General features: G+C 35.9%; 1 protein-coding gene across 1 annotated transcript in view; it reads left to right on the top strand.

Moving 5' to 3' along the window:
* Nucleotides 1-25,312, top strand: part of LOC147075315 (cell adhesion molecule Dscam2-like) — a 380,443-nt gene extending 355,131 nt beyond the window's left edge. Inside the window, 17 exon segments of the mRNA XM_085942919.1 lie at nucleotides 228-367; nucleotides 508-660; nucleotides 1,997-2,182; nucleotides 3,541-3,675; nucleotides 5,198-5,350; nucleotides 5,434-5,563; nucleotides 6,097-6,338; nucleotides 7,091-7,270; nucleotides 8,056-8,259; nucleotides 9,465-9,656; nucleotides 10,543-10,703; nucleotides 11,841-11,973; nucleotides 14,295-14,412; nucleotides 14,887-15,044; nucleotides 15,811-15,898; nucleotides 17,445-17,556; nucleotides 25,256-25,312. Of these exon segments, the coding sequence (XP_085799045.1) occupies nucleotides 228-367; nucleotides 508-660; nucleotides 1,997-2,182; nucleotides 3,541-3,675; nucleotides 5,198-5,350; nucleotides 5,434-5,563; nucleotides 6,097-6,338; nucleotides 7,091-7,270; nucleotides 8,056-8,259; nucleotides 9,465-9,656; nucleotides 10,543-10,703; nucleotides 11,841-11,973; nucleotides 14,295-14,412; nucleotides 14,887-15,044; nucleotides 15,811-15,898; nucleotides 17,445-17,556; nucleotides 25,256-25,312 (2,542 nt within the window).

Below are 25,312 nucleotides of genomic sequence, written 5' to 3'. Positions count from 1 at the left end.
AAAATGCTATATATTATACACCGATAACTTCAACTTTTGGCGTGACCTTGGCGCTAGTATCGCGATCTAAGTTTTGCAGATATATTACAATCTATCAGTTACTCAAAACGCCGCATTTCAAGTTGTAGTTGTCGATCTCTATTGATTGTCAAGCTTCTTTAAATTTTGATTAACTCTCCGGTTGTTTAGTTAATTTTGAAACATTCTTAATAAATTAATCATTTCAGTATAAGCACCCAGCACAGGCAGCATGTGGAGCTGATCGGCCTGAGACCTGCGACTCCTTACGCTGCGAGGCTTTGCTCAGTCGGAGAGGCAGACATCAGCCCTTTCACCAGACCGCTTCTTTTCACCACTCTTGAAGAAGGTTTCGCATTTAATCACAAAACATCACTTAACTTATGATATTATGAAATAATTCAGACGTTACTTCTTCTACTTTATGACTTTTATTGATACATATTTAAAGAATCTTAAAATGTAATTCGGTGGGTATCCTCTTTTCAGTGCCTTCATTGCCTCCGGCCGGAGTCCAGGCAGAGACGGGGCCACGGCCGGGCGAACTGCAAGTCTCCTGGATACCTCCTCCATCAGATTCGCTCAACGGACTGCTTCTCGGATACATCATCAAAGCCGTTCCTCAGATTAATCTTCATGCAGGTTAATCAATACATTATATTACAATAGTGGGAGCAATAGTTATGATCGAAACAGTGGACTGTATTGAGGGTGGGTCAGTTGAACTTACTAATTGTAATTACCTACACAAACTTGTATTTCAGTCGTACCTCCTGTAAATTTGATTTAACACTTTAGTAGATGTTCCCTTTAGCACACCGACAAAACCGCCCGGACATTTCTGCGCAGACATTGCCGCCAAACCAAATCCACCCGTACCAGTGCTCGTCAATAGCGCCCGGACAAATCCGCCTAGACAAAACCGTCCGCAAAAAATACAGAAATATATAAAACTAGTGATTTTTGGTTTTTCGAATTGCGTATCGATAGAAATTTACACACTTACGATAATCGATGTAATTTGAGATTTAATCCGTTGCAACTGTGACTAGAGTAGGTAATAACTTAAAATTATCAGCTTTTAATGCTTAGTACTAAAAACAAAAAAAATGCTGATAATACGAGTTAATCCAATGCAGCTGCATAGCATATACCAGAGTTCCCTAATGGAATACCTACCTGGAATATCTACTATTTCACCATGTTTTTATTATCTCGTATTCTTGTTTGTCCCGTACAGATTTTTTCTTGTTTGTCCAAGGTTTTTAACTAACTTTCCGACTAGCTTGACATTTGAAACTTTTAGAATATTAAGAACACGATGCCAATGCATTCTTTTAATACTTTTAGCTAGGTATCTTTAAGCAGAATTGAATTCATTTTCAGTTAATTCTGTTTTGTATGGAAAGTTATTTCAGAAAAATCCATAAAAAGTAAAAGACTATTGGTTGCTAAGGGGGTGGTCCTAGCAACTAAATTATTAATATATACGTTCGTAACTATGGAAATCAAAATGAAATGTCGAAATGACATTTCAGTATTCTATATTTTGTTTGTTTGTTTGTTTTTTATTTACTTCATATCAAGTACAAGTTTGAGCATATTGAGCTTATCAGAAAATTTAAAAACGTTATAAGTATATAAAAAGTTCTTTTTATCTTGTAATTATTATATCTTTATTCCAATTTTTTTATTTGTATATCTAAGATATAATAATTATTATGTTTTAATATCTCATTCCCAAATTGTTTTGGCGGTTTTGTCGGGACCCCGTTTCGTTTGGTACTGATTCGAAGTTGGATTTAAAAATATTGTTTCATAGAAGGATTGTTACCCTGCGTCTCTGTTTGGTTGATGTTCTTCAATTCAAGAGAAATAACTTGACAATGAGTTGTAATCCGAGCTCGAGTCGTGTGTGTTTTAATCTTGGAAGCACTGAGTCAAATCAAGATAACTAAATCTACCATTGCTGTTCCAGAAGACAATAGCCGAACACTAAAGGTGTCTCTGCACGCCCTGGCGAGTACTGGCAGCGGGAGTACTCTGCAGGCGGTAGTCGGTGGACTGTTGAAGAGTACCCGCTACCTGATCACGGTGAGCGCATATAACGGTGCAGGCAGTGGACCACCTTCCCCGCCACTTTACCAGGATACTGCAGAAGGAGGTCAGTATACACTAACAGGCCTAACTGATAACAAATATGACAGAAGTCACCCTAGGAATCCTGCACGACATTTACAACTGGGCCTTGGAAAGGTTTTCTTGGGACGCTCTTTAATTCGTTACGCATTGGTTGTGAATACAAAACTGATAGTTTTCTTTGTAACTGTATAGTCAATAGTGTATTTACTCATTGGCAGCAACATATGGTAATTCGATTTGCAATACACTTCGAGGCCCATCCAGTCAAATACGAAGCGATTGTCTACCGCCCTTAAATCCTTCATAACTTCTTTGGTATATGCAGTGACGTCCCTAGACAAAATGCCGCCCCAGGGCAGCGCCAGAATGCCGCTCCATTTATTATACAGTATTTTTTATCATCCATGCGCGTGTCGTTTCTGGTCACCAAGGACGTCGAAGGGCAACGGAAGTAAACTAGACATCGCGAACCCGACAAAAAAGAGTGCTATTAAACCTTTTATGTTAATTAATACATTTTGTTTCCAACCAGTGATCTGATTAAATTTATTTAATGGAAAGATATTTTCATTATTACTAAATTTAGGTAGCTATTTCTATTATTACCAAATGATTCTCCTCGATTTGCCGCCCTTCGAGTAACTGCCAAGCGACGCTCAATCTGCCTACCCCCACGGGACGTCACTGATTATATGTTTTGTGAGTCTCGTTGATGAGGGTGAAGACCGCTGTGATTGGGGAAGAAAGACCAGGAGGTGTAAGATGGAGAGTCGTCAGGAGGAGAGGTGAGACGTCAAGATTTGGTGGTGGTCCGATGGATGCAGAAGCGAGTTTTATTTGCAGCGTAAGCAGTTGGTACAAGAGTATTTGTTACAAGAGCGTTATGTTACAATACTTAATATGATAATGTTCCGAGGTCCGAACTCGGTGGAATCGAATGACACGACACGAAGCTTACTGATCGGACTGAGATTATGATTAATAATAATAGGTATTTAGACTGACTAACTCATCAACTGTGACCTGATTATTATATGCATGAATATTCGGTAAATTACGAGTTGATGAAGTTTACAATTGAGAAATCTGCTGGCCTCAGCATTAATGCGCTTCGAACGTTTTGATCCCATCGAATAACACATGTGTAGAATATGCTGACTGTAGATATGACGATTGTGTGATAGTTTAAATAACTTGCTAATATTATTGTTGAAATAATGTTGACAATGCCCGAAGTCATTGGCAACTACATATGCTTATATTGTATGTGTTATGATTTTCTTTATATAGCAGTTCTTAACATTGGATACATCATACAACGATAAAAAAGCACCTAATATTAACCAATCGAATGATAATTTTGATGAAATGCCATTTCAGTACCGGAAGTTTCTCCCGAAGCCCTGGATTGTTCCGCTGTTTCTCCAACGTCTCTCAGAGTGAGCTGGAGCCCACTCCCACCACATTTGCAGGGAGGAGCCATGCTGGGTTACACGGTTCTGTACACGACTATCGGTAATCATAATTAATATCACTAATACTAATGTTTAAATTTAGATCCCCGAACCATCGTTGAAGAAATACAATTTTACTTACATAGTAGGTTAGAATCTTCCTATTTTAATCAAGTATATTTTTTTATTAATATAATTCTTGTAGTAATGCTAGTGGAAGTTCCGTGCTATTATTGGTATATTTGGAGTAGATATATCCATCTTAGACTTAAACTTTTCTTCGTCCACTTCCATCTTCATCCAGATCTGATGGATGGATGGAGGAATTGTCGTCCCTCTTGCGTATATGTTGCCAAAATACGAAGCAAACATGCGTTCGGCGAAAGCAAGAGCCTACCACATCGTGAAAATTTACATTGTATGTTCTACAATTTATATAACCATTCTAATCATTCATTCATATAGCACCAGGGTATAGGAGACATCATAGAAATACTCATAGAAAGCTTATTAAGGTAGGTACGGACAAAAATAGTAAAAAATATTTATCACTAAAGAAGTACTGCTAGACCCCTAATCAATGACTCCATTAGCTTGGTGCATTCCTTCATGGTGGTAAGACTCTCAAGTAAGGTTAACAAAACGCAGGTCTCAGCGACATGCAGAGTAGCTTAAATTTCTCCACCTCAAACTCACTCGAAGGAGACGGATTTTAATGTTTACTTATGCATGCTATACGTTTAACCAGCCGTGGTGAATGCAGTTGAGGCCCATAATATATTTATTAAGGTATCTTGTAGTTCTACCATTGGGTGTATCGTCAGGTGAAAGTTTCTCACTCCAGATACAAGCCATTTACAGCACCAAACTTCCTGAAATAAATGGTTTCTTTGAGTCACTCCTGAGTGAAAAATTTTAATTCAAATTCAAATTTTATTTATTTTTACATATAGTGAACGTTACAAATTATTAATTTAAGACGTTCACAATATGACATTTAGAAACAAAGAAATATTATTTAAACAGTATTATATAAAAGTTATTAAACAGTAGAAAAGTGTAAATACAAAAAAATATATATATAATATATACCTATATAAATTAGATACAAGGAAGTAGGTACACCGAATGAGCTTAGCGGACAATATTTTAAGAATTTATAAAACAATGCCCATACTCATCCTCGCGTAGTTGGAATATGTCAATATCCGAAGTGATATGGTTGAACAGAGTTATTGCGCTCCCAATTGGCATTACCAATGGCAGGTTAGTTCTGCACCTTGGGAGAACAAACAACTGATGCTCCCGATTTCTAAGATAGTTATCAGGGACATATATATGAACACTATTAAGAATGGCAGAGTTATCATTTTCACCGCGTGTAAGTCAGAAAAAATATGTGGCCAATTATAAATATTGTCTAGAGTTTAAGCATACCTAAGATGAAGCCAGTTGGATAAAGCCACGGATAGAGTGATAGTGAAGCCGGAATAAAATACAATCATCAATAAGATTGTAAGGATGTAAGTAATTACCTATGTACAGATCAGTCAAATGAATAATCGTCCTTCTTCCTATTTCAGATGGCGTCCAGCAAAATGTGACGAGCAGTCACAGTGAGGTGTATCTTCAGGGTCTGTCTAAATTCACCAACTACTCCGTGGAGGTAGGAGGCTATTGCGGCAGAGGTCTCGGACCACTCTCGGCCCCGCGGTCATGCACCACACTAGAAGATTGTAAGTGCTATTCTTTGCTGCTTGCATTTAATTTAGGTATCACTTACTAGAATATTTTTGACAGTCACTCCTTATGTTTTCAGTACCGAGTTCCCCTGCTGAAGTGAAAGCTTTGGTGGTGACTTCCACCTCCATCCTGGTGAGCTGGCTCCCCCCTCTGCATCCGAATGGAAGACTACTTCATTATACGCTGTTTGTCAAGCCGGTTGTCGGGTAAACATCATACCTAATATTAATTTCTAATCAAACGTATACCATTGACTACTACTAACAGACTAAATCAGTACTTGATACCTAAGTATCATATAGATAGATTATAGATTCTTGACCTCCACTGTGTGGAAGTACCTACCTATTTGAAATTGATCATAATCCATTTGCTCAATTCGTTGGATCCATGTCCTTAATCGACATTGTATAAGAAAATTTGTGACTTTGATTCCACAGAGGAATCCATCGATTTGGAGTCGAGGGTATTAACCGATGTTCAACCATCAGACAAAAGTCAGATTAATTCCCATATTATCAGATATTCGTATCTGATGGTGTGCTTGTGTACGTATATTACGCTAGAGAAACCTCAACCTCTGAAGTAATTTGGATGTACAGTAAACCAGTGGTTCTGCATCCTGAATACCAGTCGCTTCAGTTGTCAGAGCTAGGCTTACTTCTCCTGAATTAATTTTCTGACATGGTTTCTGTACAGCACTGTAAATTATTTGTAATAATAAATATTTTTATTATAGCGGTGGCACAATGCAAAGCTACCGAGTATCGACTCAGCAACAAGATACTGGTGGTGTGGTGGCAGCTGCAGGAAGTGCCGGTGGTGACGGAGGCGTGTGGGAGTGGGGGGTATCCGGTGGAGTGTCCCACGCCGTCCGCGGCCTCTCACAGGGTCGCCGCTACGAGGCTTGGGTCACGGCCAGCACCAAGGCCGGGGAAGGAGAGCCTTCCAGAAGGGTAGCCGCTGAGCCTACCGACAGAGGTGGGTACCGACATTGAGCTCTGGCTATCGTTGCGTAATTATTTATAATTATTCAAGTAACCTTCGAACCGTATAGATATTTGGATGCGGCGATTGCCGAGCCGGTATAGGAATGACCAATTCGTAGGCGTTCGTATGCATCCTGGCGTCTTCGACTCGCATCCCAAGAAGCATGCTTCTTGTCGATTGCAACAGTACATTTTTTTTTTTACTAAAAAGTCGCATTCAACCAATCTGCGGAGCTCCATTTGGCAACGTGTGTTTTGTGAATAACGATGATGTTACATCGACGTGTTCGACATGTTGCAGGCAAGACGAGTTTTGATGTGAGAGCCGGCTAACATATTGGCTAAATTGTTTAAAAATGACAGATTTGCTTTCATATTGAAACATAAAATATATAGGCAGCCCTCGACTTTCGCACGTAATTGGTTCCAGAAAATGCGTTCGAATCTTGAATGTAAAAAAAACATCAAAAAGTGTACTTTAAAATATTTATTTATCAATGGGTGTAATATAGTTAACGAGGCGTATTAGCAATCAGGTGTTTTCTTTATAAACTTGTAAAGAGATTGTTGAATACCACCCTTTTACGTATTTGAGAAGGTGGTGGGGAGCGGAGGAAAGAGGAGCGACTACATGGAAGCACACAGTTTTTGCATTATCAACAAAAGTCTCTAGTCTAGTAAGTAGCACGCCCAAAAGTCAAGGACCGCCTGTATAATGAATTATGTAATGTATTTTTTTTACAGTGGTGGCAGGAGTATCTTCACTGGGCGGGAGGGTTTGGGCCGTGGCAGGGAGTTCGCCGGTGCTATGGTGTCGTGCGCTAGGCAGCCCACAGCCACGCACCGTCTGGTACCACCAGCGCAAGGTCATCACGCACCATCCTCGATTCACTCTCAATGCTGATGACAGCCTGCTTGTACATAGTCAGTTACATTATTTATTAATTATTTTATACCTTTGCAGGTCAAAACACTCTATTCACTTTTTCTACAACAACATAAATCCTGTTGTTCTGCAACATCTTCATCTTTCTTTGAAAATAATCCGTTTTTAGGATCTCCTTTTGTCTTTATCCATCTTTGACTAGAAATTTTATCATAGAATAGTACTCCAAATTGATCAAATCATTACATAAGTAAATAGTAGATTTTTTTCGCTTGACATATTGTTATTTGAATATCAGAATCGCTCTGATCTGAAACTGTGCATGCATCACAGTTGTGCTTCTCTGTCTATATTATGAGACGGTCGCTTCATGAAAACATAATTATAACAACATCTCTTTTTGAGTATAATAATAGGTATCTGGGTGTAATAAATCATAGTGTGGAAAGTCCTAGCAACATAGGTGCTATATGCGGTAATAGACAGAACTGTGGTGCGTTAGGCCTGCACGTACACATAAAACTGCCATTGATGCATTACCTACCTCAAAACATATTCCAATATTCACTGACTTATTTCAATATGTATATTATTTTCTTTCATCTTACTGACATAGATAAATTATTAATAACTCTCCTCTTAATGCAAATGTCCGGCCATACGATTTGGGCTAATATAGAATTAATGTAGTGGAGATGTCTGCAGTCAGGAGATGAGGGAGGCATTCAGTGGGTTGATGTGGTTGATCAAAGTGTTCATTATACTTTCTTGCACTCCCTCATTAAATGTGTAATCAGTACATCAGATTGTTATCATGTTGCAGACATCGACGCTTCTTTAGAGGGCAACTACACGTGTCTGGCGAAGAACCTGTTCGGGTCGGACTCGGTGACATACGTGATGGGTGTAGTATCTCCGCCCAATTCTCCAGCCATGCGGATCGTTCCTGCTCGGCGAGGTCTTCTGCTCGAATGGACTAAACCCGTGCAAGCATCGCAGACCAGCAATCGCACCTCTGTCATTCTCGGTGAGTGGGCAAAACATTTATTTAAAGTGTTGGAACAAAAATGTTTCATGAATAAGACCTTAGCAACATAGAAAAGATTAGGGCCGAAGGCAAACACAACCATGTATGACTGGGTACATGTTGTACAGTTGCACATATTCGTTCTAACGACGCTGTGTGTGTGAACAGTACCATACGAATAGCATTATAAGTGCGGTCCACTGTATGTGACAATTACATGTATTTCTAGTTTGTAGCGCATGGTCTATTTAGAATCTAATCCATAAAGTCTGAAACATTACTTTAATTAATAAGGGCATTGAATCTAATAAAGCTAATTGCCATTGCTGCCGGAAACGGAAAGAGTACTTGTCCCATTTGAGTGGAGTGTGCTCCGTCGTATTTTGGGCATATTAGTGATGGTAATAATGGTGAAGATGGAGATACAATAACAATATCGAATCCCACACATCGTACGACTTACAGTCTATCAAATTGAGCCGACTTAGATATCTAGGATATATAATATGTACATAGAATTATTAACGATAAATTAACTGACATTCAACCTAGTACACGTCACACGATGGAGGGAGAGATGGATTTAATGACCATGTGTACAGTGACGTCCCTAGACAAAATGCCACCCCTGGGAAGCGCCATAATGCCCCCCCATTTTTTTATACAATATTTTTTATCATCTGTGCTCGTGTTACCAAGGACGTCGAAGGGCAACGCAAGTAAACTAATCAGCGCGAACACGGCAAAAATATTACAGCACTGCTTAACTGTTTATGTTAATTAATACATTTTGTTTCCAGCCATTGAGCTTAATTTTTTAAAGGAAAGATATTTTTGTTATTAAGTACTCAGTTTAGGTAGCTATTTCTATATATACTAAATGATTCACCTCGTTTTCCCGCCCTTCGAGTATCTGCCGCCCCCAAGCGACGCTCAATCTGTCTACCCCCACGGGATGTCACTGCCTGTGTATCAAAAACTAGAAGAAAGCGGCTTTAACGAGACTTGGGTGAACACTAGAAAAGTCCAAGTTCCACACGAGGTTGTAGTGCCAGGAAGAAGTAGCAGATGTGTACAATAATAAATCTACTATTTTGAATTTACCTATGGCTATATCTTACAATATTAAATTCTGGTCTAACAAAATCACACTCAATCGGAAGCTATTATATCTTTAATAATATTGGGATTTATTATATTGGCAGGTTACACAATAACGTGGCGCTCGGTAGAAGCTGGCAGCAGATGGGAGTCGATGGACGTGGCAGGAGGAGGATCAGGCAGCCGCCTCATCGCGGGGCTGTCGTGCGGGGCGCACTATGAGATTCGCTTGGTTGCCAGGGCCACGGCAGGCATCTCCAGCCCCGCCATCGCTCATGCCAAGACCTTAGGTGGAGGTACAGTACTTTAACATTGTAATTTGGAATTTGTACAGAGGTTAAATTACTGTTTTTGGTTAAAGTTAGGCTGATATTTGGTAAAGTAGACCGCCTGTCTACATTTATGTAAGTACTGAATAAAAATAATCTAATAAATTTAAATATTAAAAATTATCTAATAAAATTATAAAACAGGTCTCTTAAGGTGATGTCTTTACCTATGAGGCACCTAGCGGAAAAATACGAAGCTTGCAATTTGAGACATGTTTTTGATAATTTACAATTTCAACTGTTTTAATTAATAAATATGTAAACATTAAAAAGAAAAATATTTTTTTATTTTAAGTCAAAGATAAACTCACAATTGTAAAAAATGTAATAAAATGTGAATTTGTTGAATCGGACCGCACCTTATTATGACAGATTATATTTTATGGTCATATTGATTATTAAAATTTAGTTTATTAAGTTTTCTAAGCATCACCTAAGAGATTTTTGACTAATTCATAGTTTTAATATTTTTTATATGTATTTTAAAAAACATCGATTTTTTTAAAAATATAAATGTGTATAACTTGAAATCCTTTTTATTTATATCAAATCGAGCTTCAGTATTTATTTAGGTATGGTTCCAATACTTTATTTAAATAAGATTGAAGATAAGATTTAAAAATGACACGCTGAGTACCTGATGACTTGAATGAAAGACCTGGGTCCCAAGATAAATGCAAAACTAAAAATATATTACCTACAAAAAAAACCAAAGCCATGTGAGTGAACACATATTATCTTACGAGTATTAAATAGTAATATTCTGTAGGTTTGTGTGATGAATCTTCTTTTCTTAAGAAAATGTGTGATGATGTGTGATATAAAAATAGCGATCACCCTTTTATTGTTTCAGTGATGACAGCTCCGAGCAGTACGGACTGGGCATGGAGCAACTCATCTCACGTGTCGCTGCAGATAGATGCGTGGGAGGATGGAGAGTGCGGTGCTCCTCGTTTCACCGTCGAGTACCGACCGCTCTCCACCAGGCAGTGGCTCAAGGCCAGCTCTCATGATGTACAGCCTATATCTTATTCATTAAATTATCTAGCACAGCCCGTTTATTAATTTAATTACTGCAGCTTATCGACGCATTCCTCTAAATCAGTGGGTTGCCGCGACTACATCAAATTTAATTGTAATTTATTTCTAGCTAACACTCTGTGGACAATAATGTGAATCGTTCAATGAAACAAAGTAGGTACAATAATTATTGTTCTCGACGTGTAAACTTATCAACCTCTGTCAGACATTCAGTCATATTATGTGCTATGCTGGATCTTATATTTTGAACATATTAAATCTTAAATACTACGATAAAGGAAAGTATTCAATCAATGTCTACTTTCTGTAATCACACATTATATTATGTACGAAACAGTAAAAGAGACATACGGTTACATGTTAATTGTACGTAAAACATTTCACCGTAGCACAGTTGTTCCCTGTGAGCTTTCTTATCAGAAAGAGATGACCGTATACTACATCTATATAATGAATATTAATTCAATTTTCATGGCTGATTACGGCAAATTCAAGAATTAAAACCTAACCTAACCTAACAAATAATCCAGTATATCAGCTATTTTCAAAATTTGTTTGCTGCTGGCTTCCTGTAAGCCAACAAGAACCGTGTTTTATTTAGACATGAATGTTATGTCAGTACTATACGACCCAAAGAGTTTCGACATTCTTTATTACGGCCATTTATTTCCGATACAATATTTCGCGGAGAAACGGAGATCCGGCGAAATGCATAATATCTAAAAGTTTCCGGACATGGAAATATACAGAGCAGCGCAGCATAATAACGAGAGGTACATGCTAAGAATAGCGCATAAGGCCAAAAAATGGAATAATTGGATAAGTGAATAAATAATAGTATGGTATGCGATATAATAGAGTTTGCTAAAAACCTAAAATGCAATTTGACAGGACACGAAGCAGAGAAGAAACAATCTGTGGACAAAGAGGTAGAAAATGTTTGAAAGGTAGATTTACATGTTACTTTTACAGTAGGTACTAATAAGAATGAAATCATTTTGGAAAGGCCTTCGTCCGGCAATAGAGTGATCAAGGCCAAGGGTGGTGATGATGTAATGTTAAGATATGCGGTAGATGCTTCCTCATTTAATTGGTATTGATCATTCACAGGAAGAAGGAGGTCGGCGGGTGATGCTAGTGGGTCTGCGTCCAGCGCGCTGGTACCAGCTCCGAGTGACGGCGGTCAACGAAGCCGGCCCGACCGCCACCGTCTTCGCCATCTCTACCAAAACACTCGATGGCGGTAAGACAATTTACTCAAAGATGAATATTTACTACAGAACTAAAAATAATGCCAGGAACCTGGGATATTCACTAATTAATTAATGAGGGGAAAAGTTTTTTTTCTGGTTGCCATGAATAAAAAATCAATCACACAACATTATATTATTATATCACCATCCATAATGCTCACTTTGTTTAATAAATGTCATGAGTTTGACATCTTAAATTAATTAGAAAATGATACTAATTGGTGGAGTTATGATTTTTATCTTCTTCTTCTTCTTCCACGGTGCTACATCCCGGGGTGGGATTTGGCCTCCTCCGCAACCGCTCTCCACTCACTCCGGTCTCTCGCCACACTTCTCCAGTTACCGGGTCATCCTACACGAAGCCAGTCCACTTCTACGGCGTCAGTCCATCTCCTTCTTGGACGACCTCTGGGTCTCTTCCGTTGAGGTAGCCACTTCGTCATGATCCTTGGCGCTCTAACTTCAGGCATTCTCTCCACATGTCTAGCCCATCGTAGTCTTTGGGACTTACAGTATCTTATGATTGTTTGCTGTTCAATCAGCTCTTCCAACTCGTGGTTCATTTTTATTCTGTAGTTCCCATTTTCCAACGTGGGTCCAAAGATTTTGCGGAGTATTTTGCGCTCGAAGACAGCTAATTTGTTTTCCTCGTTTTAAGTTAAGCACCAAGTCTCACAGCCATAAGCGACCACTGGCCTTATAATTGTTTTATAAATTAGAAGTTTACTTCTTCGGCCTAGAATTTTCGACCCCACCAGTCGCTTGCAGGCATGCCAGCATTTATTCCCGGAGATAACGCGGATTTTTATCTCCTCAGCTGTCTTATTTTGGGTATTTAGGCTGGATCCGAGATACGTGAACTTGTCCACCCCTTCATATGCATACTGTCCTATGTCTATATTCTGCAGCGGTACCTGATCACGTGTGCTGACCATATACTTAGTTTTTGACTGGTTTATTTGCAGCCCACCGTTTTCTGCTTTTATTTTCATAGTGCCACCATGGTCGATCATCCTCTGTTTGGATCTGCTTGTAATTACTATGTCGTCAGCATAAGCGCACATCTGCGTTGTACTGTTATCTACCCATCCTCTTATGTTGGTTTCACGAGCTATGGATTCCACCACAAGGTTAAATACCATAGTGGATAGCGCATCCCCTTGTCTCACACCTGATTCGATTTTGAAGCTTTCAGTTTGCTCATTTTGTACAGTGACAACTGCTTGAGTATCCGTCAGTGTGGACTTTATTAGCCTTACTAGTTTTAAGGGAATTCCTAGTATTTTTAGGCTTTGCAGCATCTTATCCCTATTCACGCTGTCGAAAGCTTGTTTAAAATCAATAAGCAGGTGGTGGAGTGTAAGGTTGTATTCTTGCGCTTTCTCCATAGTTTGCCTCATGAGATGGATCTATGGTGGATCTATTTGGTCGGAAGCCGCATTGGTATTCTCCCAGGATTTCCTCACCATAGATCATTAACCTGCTATACAGTACAGATGAGAAAACTTTATAAGCTGTGTTTAGAATTGTGATCCCTCTGTAATTATCGCACATTGTTTTGTCTCCCTTTTTCAGAATAGGCACGATTATACCCATCTTCCACATCTGATTTTTATCAGGAAACACAAAATTAATGGAAACTGGCTTATCCTAATGGGTGTGGTACCTATAACAGGTTACGGATCTTGAGTGTGGAATAATATGGGATAAACTTAAACACCTATTAAAGAATCTTCTTCTTGTTGTGCCGTCCCCTAGCGGAGATCGGCCACCATCAAGGCGATCTCAGCTTTGTCGTCTGCTACCCGGAACAGTTCAGTGGAGCTGCACTCGTACCAATCACGGAGGTTCTTAAGCCACGAAATGCGGCGCCGTCCTCTGCTACGCTTACCATTGATCTTTCCTTGAATGACAAGTTGAGGAATACTGTACTTTTGTCCTCTCATAATGTGGCCGAGGTACTGCAGTTTCCTGGTTTTGATACTACGTAGAACTTCTCGGTCCTTCCCCATTCGATTGAGAACTTTAACGTTGGAATAATAAGAATATGTTTTTTTCAATAGAAACATTTGTATCATTTGGGTTTTATGGCCTGACTGTCATATGACCTTGATTCAAAATCTTAGTCAATGGTGATGGCATTTACATTACTCACTTATTAATCTATACTGTGATTTTGGTGTTGAATAATCAACGTCATCTCTTGGGCACACAGTGTAACAGCACAAAGTAAATATTATTACAAATCATATCAACAACTCTACTGTTTCATTGTTTTCATTTAGTAAATCTTGACATGTTTATGTTACAGAGGAGATAGGTCCTCTGAGCGAGCCTTTGGACACGAGCGTGCTCGTCATGGTGTGCAGTTGTGTCCTTCTTGTGGTCTGCATGCTCATCTGTGTGTTCGCTGCTGTACAGAAACACAGGTCAACCGAGTCATAATATATTACAATATTATTCAGTGACGATGATTACATTTAGCGCTTACAGTATTAAATACCAGTGGCCAAGACGCAATAGTATCTGTCGTTAATTATTCTGTATGCATGACTAATGATTCACAAATGAAAAAGAGAAAAGTCTAAAAACACAGGAAAGCAGCAGAATAAGTTTTGACCTGAAATAACTGTCACCTATATGCGTTTATATGCCGTAATAAAATTAATTGCATTAATTAGTCTATAATATCAAACATAAATTCGTTTTTTCTACATTGATAATTTAGTGTAAACGACATCTACATAACATTAACACTAATAAATTCCCAGCAGTTTTATTTTGGTTTAGAACTTGCATAATATTTTAATTTTCACAGAGATGGCAGTGTATAAATTTAATGGAGATGAAAACATAAAGTGTAATAATAATATATTTTATTAGTAATCTTATGAATGTTTCAGACACAAAATCCTTTGCGGGTCGATACCGGGTGGGGTGTTAAGCGGAGGCAGCTGCAAAGGAGGGGGAGGGCTGCCGCCCATCCCTGATAGCGCTCCTCCGCCCCCCTGCCAGAGAATCTACAGCTCGCCAGTCTGCGGAAGAAAGAGTAGCAAAGCTAGCACAGGTACAGCACTAACCGTTCCCGGACGATACTATTTACATTGTCGGCTCATATTTAGAATATCAGAGTAAATCAGTCATAACTATAATCCCTCACAAATCAGCAGATTAGAGGGCAAAGTAAAAACTGTCAGCGATATCGACCATAGGCAATTTCCTCTGTATTGAGCTTCAATCTCATGAAGATAGATTTTTTCTGTATTTTCATGTTGTACAAATAAACATGTTCTCTCACTTTTTCGGTAGATAACTCCGTTTCTTCCGCCATTGCAGAGATCGGTGCCCGCTGCGACAGATCGCGTTCTCTGTGCTTTTCACTAATATTATTCTGCAATTTTTATTTTATTCTTATCTCCCATGGGTACCTGTAACTTTTATTTGAAGGACTCTACGTATTGTCGTGGTACCATTTCTCTCAATATAGATATCGTTCTTTCATCCGGTTCTAAAGACCCTGTAACAACCAATGTTTTGAAAGCTATTTAAACACTTACACATTGCGGGGTTCCATGTACCATCTGAAGTGGATACTACTACTGTTTAGCCCTTCAGTACCCCGATCAGAGGTCAACCACAAAGTCGTGTCATTTGAGACCGATAGCATCTTGCATCTCTATAGGGTAAGATAGGATCGGCCACATTGTCGAAATCCATGCCACAAGGTCACAGAATTAAAAGGATAGAATAAAGCAAGTTTCTGGAAGTTCTTGAAAATATTTTTGGGATATATATTAACTGGTTTGTTTTATTCTGTTAATTTTCAGAAATGTTTGAGATCAGTCCATACGCGCAGTTTACGATGGGATTTCAGACATTCGGTCATGCGGAAAATCAAGACAGACCCGGCTATGTCAAAGCTAAACAAGGAATATACAGTACTGGAGGTAATAATATTCTCTTCTTCATGAAATACTGTGTAGCAAAATTGTATTTCTTTTACTGAATTTCACGAGCATGATTAAGATCAATGTTTTTACTTGTGATGGATTTATTAGTTTAAGCCAGTTTTAAAATCTACAAGTTAGTCTCGTTCATTGATATGTAGTAGATACTTGAGGTAATTTCGTTTAGGTTTTGCATACAGTATGATGGATTTTGATATTTCCGAGGCTATCAGAGTCGCTCATTGGTTGAGACAGCGTGCGTCTAATGAAGCTTTATTTGGCTATTATACAGCAAACTTCATGATTAACAAAACTACCCATGGTCAATGTACAAGTGAAGGGGTATTGCAAGACAATGATATGCCACAGAAACATAGTTTGGAAATATGAGCAATTTAATGTTCTTGTTCGTTCACTATTGTAACAGGAAAAATTACTATCCTCATTAAAATGTTCGATATATCTCACATCTAATTATTCTGTTTGGAGCAGAAGGCGTGGATAACTGACCGATGTCAATTTTGACTGGCATGGCATATCATATTATTGCTATAACCATTTTTATAGCAAAATTTGAATTTGTCAGAACTACACATTGATCATAATTATTGAGACATCGGTGTATTTTTTTTAAAAGTGTCTTAGGTAAAACGCGAGTGTATGCCCTGGGAATTGGTTTTATTCAAAATCAACAAATTCATAATTATGTGGCAGTGGCGAAGGGTGGAGGTAGGCTGTTAAGATTCGCTATAAATAATGCACACTAAACTTTTTTAGTCATATGTATTTGTTTTTATTGAACTAAGACTACAATTTACAGATGGTGTTAGTTAGTTTTTTAAAATCAATTAAACCCGGTCTAAACGAAACCATAATAGTTTTGGTCTAACTTGGGCAATACGACAAAATTGTGCACACTTTTTCATTCATAGTTATTTGTTTTCATTGTATTACAAATACATATTACACATATTGTTGGTTAATTTTTTTAAATTCATTAAGCCCTGCCTAAACCAAACTATAATAAATAAAAAATATTATTCTATTTATAAAATATTCAAAGTTATGTATGATTTAATTGCATAATTTTAGATATTTTATAGATAGACATGTATTTTTTGACTATTATCTATTATGGCTTGGTTTCTCAGGGTTTAATTGAATTTTAAAAACTAACCAACACTATCTGTAAATTGTAGTCTTATTTCAATGAAAACAAATATGTATGTGTGAAAAAGTTTAATGTGCACTGTTTATGGCGGATCTTAACAGCCTACCTCCACCCTTCGCCACTGTTATGTGGCATATCATTGTCTTGCGATAACCCCTTCAATTTTGATCTTTATTGTTTAAATTAATAATATGCTGTAAAGTGGATAAAGAAAATACATTTTATTCTTACAATAAGGGGTAATAATTCCTTTTCTCATTTGAAAATAGAAGCTGCGTGAAATTTCACCCCTTGTCACCATCAATCTCTTCCTACCTATTGCCATTTCTTTCCTATCCTAATGCCATATTAACAGTAATAATTGATGAATGTTTACCAATTTTATTTCAGACACTAGCTTCCAAGTGTGTTCAGATTCGGATGAAAGTGACAGCTTACCAAAACCTGCCACCATCGTCAAAAACCCTAACAGTGCGTATCGGCCATGTCATTATAATATTATAACATAAGGACCCGCAAATCTCTTTCAATGCAATATCCAATGATTGCAATCAGATCTATATCGGACAGACAGCTAGAATTTTTCAAAATTTATTACAATCTACAATACCTTCTCAGTGATTACGTTGTCATTAGAATCGAATATTTTTGATTCTTCATAATATTTTATACCTATAAGAATTAATTAAAATTCCAGAAATGTGTCGAGTGCAGTACCACAGATAGCATGATGAATACTTCACCGACAAACCTTCGCATCATGAAGACTTTAGCAAACATTAATTGGGTTTAAAAATATTATATTCTTTGATTAACGGTTATTCTTAAATTTATTTTGTTTCAACATCAATTTGGTGCTTAAAAAAATGGATTGATTAATTATTAATTTATTTATTTATGGAGGTGCTGAGGATTAAACAAGTAGGTGCAACTAGTTAATATATGAATTAGGAGCAATTATCACGAACCTATTTGTGCGTGAAACTGGATCCAAACATAAAGCTTATTTGTATCAAAAATTAATATTATCATTTTAATATGTACCATATAAATATAAATTGGGACACATCAGGACTAGAGCGGCCAGGAGATTAATAACTTTTAAAATAAAATAATAAGTAGGTAGAACCAATATTACTTGAAAGTTTTCACATTACGTTACGTCACACACGCGTGGCGTTGCAGCGGTATCTGAATATGGTACAGAAATGGTAAACTCCTACATGCCTAATACATGACGCGACAGTAAACATTGTGTATATTGTAACTCACACGATGGCCGCGCAGATTAAGCGTCGGCCTATAGTGTCGTGGGTCCCAGGTTCGAATCCTGGGTCTGGCAAGTACACATATAGTTTTTCAATTTGTGTATAAATCAGAGTATAGACCTAATAGGTTGAGCAAGTGGTTGACATCCATTTCTCGTAAAAACAAAAATCTGCTAATACAAACCTACACTCTGTGGAGGCCCATATGATCCTATTAGGATCGGACACGATCGAAAGAAGAAAAAATATTGTAATCATAAATTTACCCTCTTAATTAAGCGGAATGTCGTCCCAATTAAGTGACGTAAATTACTGTCAGTTCCTTGGTTTGGTCTCTGTTTCTTGAGATTTGGCCCAAATAAGTGGCTCCCCCAATTAATTGGTGGCCCAATTAAGTGGAATCATCTGTATATTATAATTTAAATGTTTTGTATAATTTAGTATCGCATATTTAACTTTGAACTCGATTCACTTAACTTGATCGGGTGCAGTTATATTTGTTCAATTGGCAGCACCTCAATTATGGAATATTATTTTGAAAGTAGGTGTTTGAACTTTGAAATGATTGTTAAGCCAAATATTTTTCGGTTAGTTATGAATAGTATAAGAAATATCATTGTATAAAAAGAACAATGTTGACCAGTATTATTTCTTTTAATGAAAGGATTTGAATTTTTAGTATTTACTCTATTCAAACTGCATAATTCAATAAATTTCAATATACTTACTGAAAAAATACTTCTAAGATTGATTTGATAACTTAGAGATAAGTAAATTATGGTTGTGTTTATTTCATAATTCACTGTAAAATAGCGATAATCAAGTTGCCAAATTTAAAAACTTCATTAATGTATCTTATTTAGTGTGATATTACTTTAAAACTATTGTGAAAATAAATTATTACAATACATACCTAAGATTCTTTCGGTATACAAGGTATAGAATACATCAAAATTTTGTATTTATTTATAGTTTCTTCTTCTACAAAGCAAATCATAGAATATAGACAAAAAAATACAATCTGTACCTACAACATTCTATAATAATATGTAGACAAAATGTTTGTTTAAATAAAATTTGTATTTAAACATTTTCTTTTGTGTTCAACTTTTGAAAATATTGCACTTCTACTCGGATAGGAAGGATATTTTCTTTTAGTCAAAATAAGACTGAATTATATTATAAGTAATATTTTACCTAAGTTTTTATTCAATTTTAAAATAGATATGTAAGCCTTGATTATTAATAGTATTCAAAATATATTATATAATATCCATTAGTGATAATATAATAATCACACAAATTGTAAAAAGATCAAGACATGAAAATAATTAAAATTTCTTCCGAGTGAATGAACATCTCGATGAATGAAATAATAACAATATGTATATTATGCCGTAACGGCATTATTACTATATAAAATATTTATGGCCTATGTTTATTTTGTGTTGTATTCTATTATCAAGGAAATATATAAATGTTTTTGTAAAATGAGCATTATTTATTTTATTCCTTTCCTCCATTAGTAATTTTATTATATTATCTACTTCTCATTCATTCCCTCATGGCTGAGGATCGTGACCACCTTGGAACTTGGTTATCTTTTGAGCTTCTCTCAGGACAGAGTGTAGGCTGCCCCAGTCGGCTTCTTCCTCTGCTTCGCCTTCCCTGGAGGCTACTCAAAACCGCCAGTCTCCAGGTTATCCGGTCCTCGTCGAACAATATCTCCAAAATACTGCAGAATGCGTCTCGGACATGAACGGTCATTTATCTGTCGTCTGTGGATGACTGACTGATTCATCCTGTGCTGTGTTCGAGAAATACGAAGCCGATTTGCCGCCAACACTATATTATATCGACTGTGTTTAGGAAAAACGGTGTAACCCTCGATTTTTCGAAACATGCTTTTAACAATGTATACAACTAAAATATACACGTTCTGTAAAAAGGAAGTAACCCGCAAATGCCGAATTATTATCTAAAATCAGGTTTTAATTGAGCTGTAATTAAGTTTTAATTTAAGGTGACGCTCTACAGAAATGACCTTGAGAATTGAAAATATGATATTTTTATATGTGGTCCGAAATAGTTGGTCTACTAGTAATATTAAAAATTCGCCGCCGATGCGTGCCTCAAAAGTAATGGTCACTAAATTAAATTTAAAACAAACAAACTCACTCACAACTAAGCGAGTATGGGGTGACCAAAAAATAGTATCTTCTAATATACAATATTACTAAATTCAATATGTTAATCAGCTGTTTGGTGGGAAATATTGCAACCAATATGGTGGATATTGTGACGTTTTTAAACTTAAGAGTTTAGTTTGGTAGTTTAGAAACTTAGAAATAGATTATTAACTTTTTAACCTGAAATTGTACGAGAACTAAACATACGTAGGATGTTGAAAGACATATTATCTACATACATTTTTATTTCATGTGCTATCCAAAAAACATTATTAATGAATAGTATTTATTTTTAATGTGTAAGACCTACATCATTATTAAAAAAAAATAGGTAAGTATTATTTAATTCTAATGCATATTTTTAAAAAACGTAGAATATATCCAGTGATGTACCCGATTAGTTTAAGTTTAGTCTGACACTTTTACAAACTAGTATATACTTTATAATATGTACTAGTGAAACAATATATAGGTACCATTATTGTATTTTGTTGGTTGAGTAAAGCCAATGCACGAAATAATTTATAACGCCTAAAAATAAATATTAGGTATCGTGCAGGCACCCTATATAATTTATTATTTTTCACATTGTTTTACATTCGGCCGGCCGGCGAACAGCGGTGACGGAACCTAATAAATCATTGCAATGAATTGCTTTACTGACAATAATTATTATTATGTTTTTAAAATAAAATCTTCGATGACCAGGGATTTTGTTGTAAATTTGATTTAAAATGACATGGTACTCGCTCTGTGGACTCTCTTCGACTGAAATATGAATCACACTGGCCCCTGTTATACCCACTCTTAAGGAAAAAAGCATTTACCCTCAATTTTAATGATTTTTCTGTAATAACTTCTTTAATTATTATTAGATCAAAAAGATATTACACAAAATCATCAACCATCATGCATCCAATGTCTGTGCCTATTTTTTTATAAATATTGAACCAAAATCATTCAAAAAACGTTTTTTGCCCCTCCTGTAAAATTTATTCTGTGAGGGTTACGCCCTTTTTCCTAAACACGGTCGATACTGTAATGGTTCATAATTCTAATTATTTCTAAGAATTCGGTCAATTCGCAAATTGGGTATTTTTGTAGAAATTCTCCTGTATTACAACTATAGTTGCAAACATGGTATGGTATTTTTAATTCTAGTGGAAAAAATCAATTACATTATAGCAAAGAATGGGTATTCTTTTACTTGTTTATTTCCAAATTTTTCAAAGTTAGATTACACTTTTTCTTACATACATTGAATAAAAAGGGGTTTGTTAAGAATAACATAGGTGAATTAAAGAAACAATGCGTAGTACAGTAGACATTCGTGTTCCCGGAATTCACATTGTCCCGCTATTTACGTGTAAGTTTTTCAGTCCCATTCCACTTTAGTACATTTAATTCCTGGTTTAACATTTTTTTTCTCCCAATTTACGTCTGAAATATTAAAAATTCAATTTACTTGCACACTCAATTCTACGGGTTGCAACCATAGAAATGAAATCCAGATGCATGTGTGCATTCTATTTATAGACATCATGTATGCAGTGCTCAATATCAAAGTAACACAACACGATTGCATAAGTTTGTTTCGTACTGTCACACATTGTCAATTCAAGAAAAAAAGGAAGAATCTCGAAAAGGTGAAAAAACGCGTTGACATAATAAAATGTCCCAAACCAATTTGTACGATTTTCAATAAAAAAAATATTTGTTTAAGAATTTTCGATTTCCCCATTGATGTTTATTTTATCAGTCCCTTCAAAAATGTAAAATCGGGGTCTTATTGTATTTTGGTAAAACTATAGCCTAGATCAGGGGTAGTCAACCTGGCCCTTACCGCCCACTAGTGGGCATTCCAGCTTTCATGGTGGGCGGTAGGGGTTTTAGAAATTAGATATGATGAAGAAAGCAAACATAAATTCGATAGTGGTGGATATGAAAACCTATGGCAAAATAAAATAATGCCTGTCTTGTATCCAAATATGTGGAAAATGATATTCAGTTTATTGATACCTTTCACTAGCACATATCTTGTGGAATCAGGCTTTAGTGCCTGTTAATAATAATATTATGACTAAAGAAAGAAACCACCTGAATATTTCCAAAAGAGGAGACCTTCGTTTGTTCCTCACAAAAATTGTGTCAGATATCCAGTATTTAGTTTCGTAGCATCAGCCTCAGGGTCTCATTAATAATTTTATTAATTAAATCTAATTTCACCAGACTTCATGCTTCTATGTATGCAAAGTATAAATAAAAAGATAGATTTAACTACAGTAAGTTGTTTTATAAAGAATTATTCTGCCAAAAAAAAAAGTCTGACATAAAGTATTTATTATTATACGCTTTAGCTTGCTGTAACTCTGCTTTATAAATTTTATAAAGTAAAGTTACTTCCCTACTTTATAAATCACCATTACTGTGGAACCGGTGGGCGGTTAGAAAATTTTACTACTAACAGAGATACAAAAGTGGGCGGTAAGTGTATAAAGGTTGACTACCCCATGCCTAGATCTTTAATTATTAAATGTCCAGATAGGGCTTATATATTGAAATGAGTGTTTATAAATGTTTCGGGGTCAAAGTTTTTTATAAATTGATTCAGTGGGTACAGCTCTACTGTCTTGAACAGTTTTGTCCTTGTCAGTGTCATGTGTCATTCATTATGCGTGCAGTGGTTTTGCTATATATTTATGTACTGAGATTAACTTTGGATATTTTGTTATGTTATAATCATTTGCCTCCACCTCCGTCCTTCAGATGGTCTTGCCTTAGCCACTGGAAACTACCAAATCTCAGTTATGTATAGCCAGAATAATGTAAATCACATTTAATGTGAAAGAGAATAAAACCAAGTGGTTTTAATATTTTTTTATTTTACATACAATAAAATACATTAAAAAAACATATTTACAGATACGATTACTCTCAAATATAAAGATACTCCTAAAGATTGTGCAACTGGATTTTATAATTTGTAAAAAATATATACCTATTGTCGTAATATAATTATTATTCATTAGACATAAACGAATCTGAGTATAAACATTATCCATTATAGTATTATAAATAAGAGGAAAATAAATACAGAGTAATAATTTATAATTAGTTTGCGACATTCAAAGAGATAAACTTCAAACGAAGCAAACAAATGTATAATCCGAGAATTCGTTGCGTTAAGATATGGCCCGAGTGGATTCTGTGCTGATTTTAAACCGATAATGTCTACATCGAAATATCTTGGCACGTCGACTACATATTTAACAGTCTTCAGATTCAAAATGTTTTCGTCATTTTTTGTGACAAGCCGTCTTCGTACAATCTATCATTTAACACAATGTAACAAAAAATATAAACGTTACATAATTTTCTAAAGACGGTGCTATCAAATTGAGTTGTTATATTAGGCGCCCTGCACGCAGGCATTCAGCACGGCAACACCTATACGATTTTGGTACTTTCTACGAAGTGACCTCATATGCTTTAGGGAAATCCGCCACTGCCTTCAGGGACCGCTCGTGCCGAGTGCCTTCGAACTTCATTGCAAATGTGACTGGCAGTTTTACAAACAAAAGATGTTGCATCGACCCTGTGTAGGTGGGTTGGTATATTAAATTTTATGTTTTATGAATTTCAACTTAATCACATACACCCGACAAGTCAACGAGTGCAGTCCTGCAGAGTTTATTTATGTGTCACATGAGGTCACTTAAAAGCATTAAATGATCAAAAAAAATATACTTAGATACAATTCATTTTACACAATCGTTTCAATAAAAAAAATCTGCAAATTAATGTTAAAAAGACATGTTAATGACTTAGGTACTTATTGATAGCTTTTACTAGTTCCAAGATAGAATAATATTTTTTGTGATAACAATAATTGGCCTAAATGTCAACTTTATAATTTGTCATAATAAAAGTCTATCCGATAACAATATTTTTAATTGATTTGTGTTTTTTTTAATGAATTAATTTATTTTTCTGGTCCATAAGCATTATTCGTAATTCCAGCAGATATTTTTTCTTTAAATACTGCTAAATTAATTAACATTTTTTTATTACTACGTTAAGTGATCTTTTTGTGAATATAAATTACTTATAAAAAAAAAATACAGATGACATGCGCTTCCAGAAATTTCTTTCATTCAGAATCAATTAATTGAATAATTGTCATTTTTTCAACGCAACTTTCAGTAGAGTTTTTATACCCCGGATACCTTACACAAAAATATAAATTAAAACTAATGTAGATGATAAAATGTCACAGGAAAAAATATTACAATCCAGCCATCTAAATGGCGACTGCAAAAAATATAATACAATAACACACAATCACTAAATAAACATTTCACAGAATTGTTCAAAAATCATTTAACAAATATAAAAAAGAATCCAAACAGTAGGCATTTAATGAAAGTTCTAAAAAATAACTAAGTAAATAATAATAAATTTAAAAAAATGTGATGTCTGTCAGAGTATTATAGAGCTTTTTAGTACATAATATTATCTATTAATAAGGTATTTAAAAGATTAACTGTACATACCTACAAAAATGAAAAGCTGTTGTATAAATAAATGTCTCAACTCAGTTTAGCTATAAGAAGTCATCCGTAAATGATGTCACACCTATAAATTTAATATAGGCGAAGCTAAACTGGCGTTGACTGCGGTTATATTGTTCTTTTCAGATCGGTCTGTGTCGTTTGAATGTCCACAAGAAACCTTTAGTCGGCTCTCACATCTAA

This window comes from Rhyacophila brunnea, unplaced genomic scaffold, assembly GCF_057557595.1.
Source record: "Rhyacophila brunnea isolate RB1 unplaced genomic scaffold, BYU_Rbru_1.0 scaffold_15, whole genome shotgun sequence".
In the NCBI taxonomy this organism is placed as follows: domain Eukaryota; kingdom Metazoa; phylum Arthropoda; class Insecta; order Trichoptera; family Rhyacophilidae; genus Rhyacophila; species Rhyacophila brunnea.
This window is presented reverse-complemented; position numbering and strand designations above follow the sequence as displayed.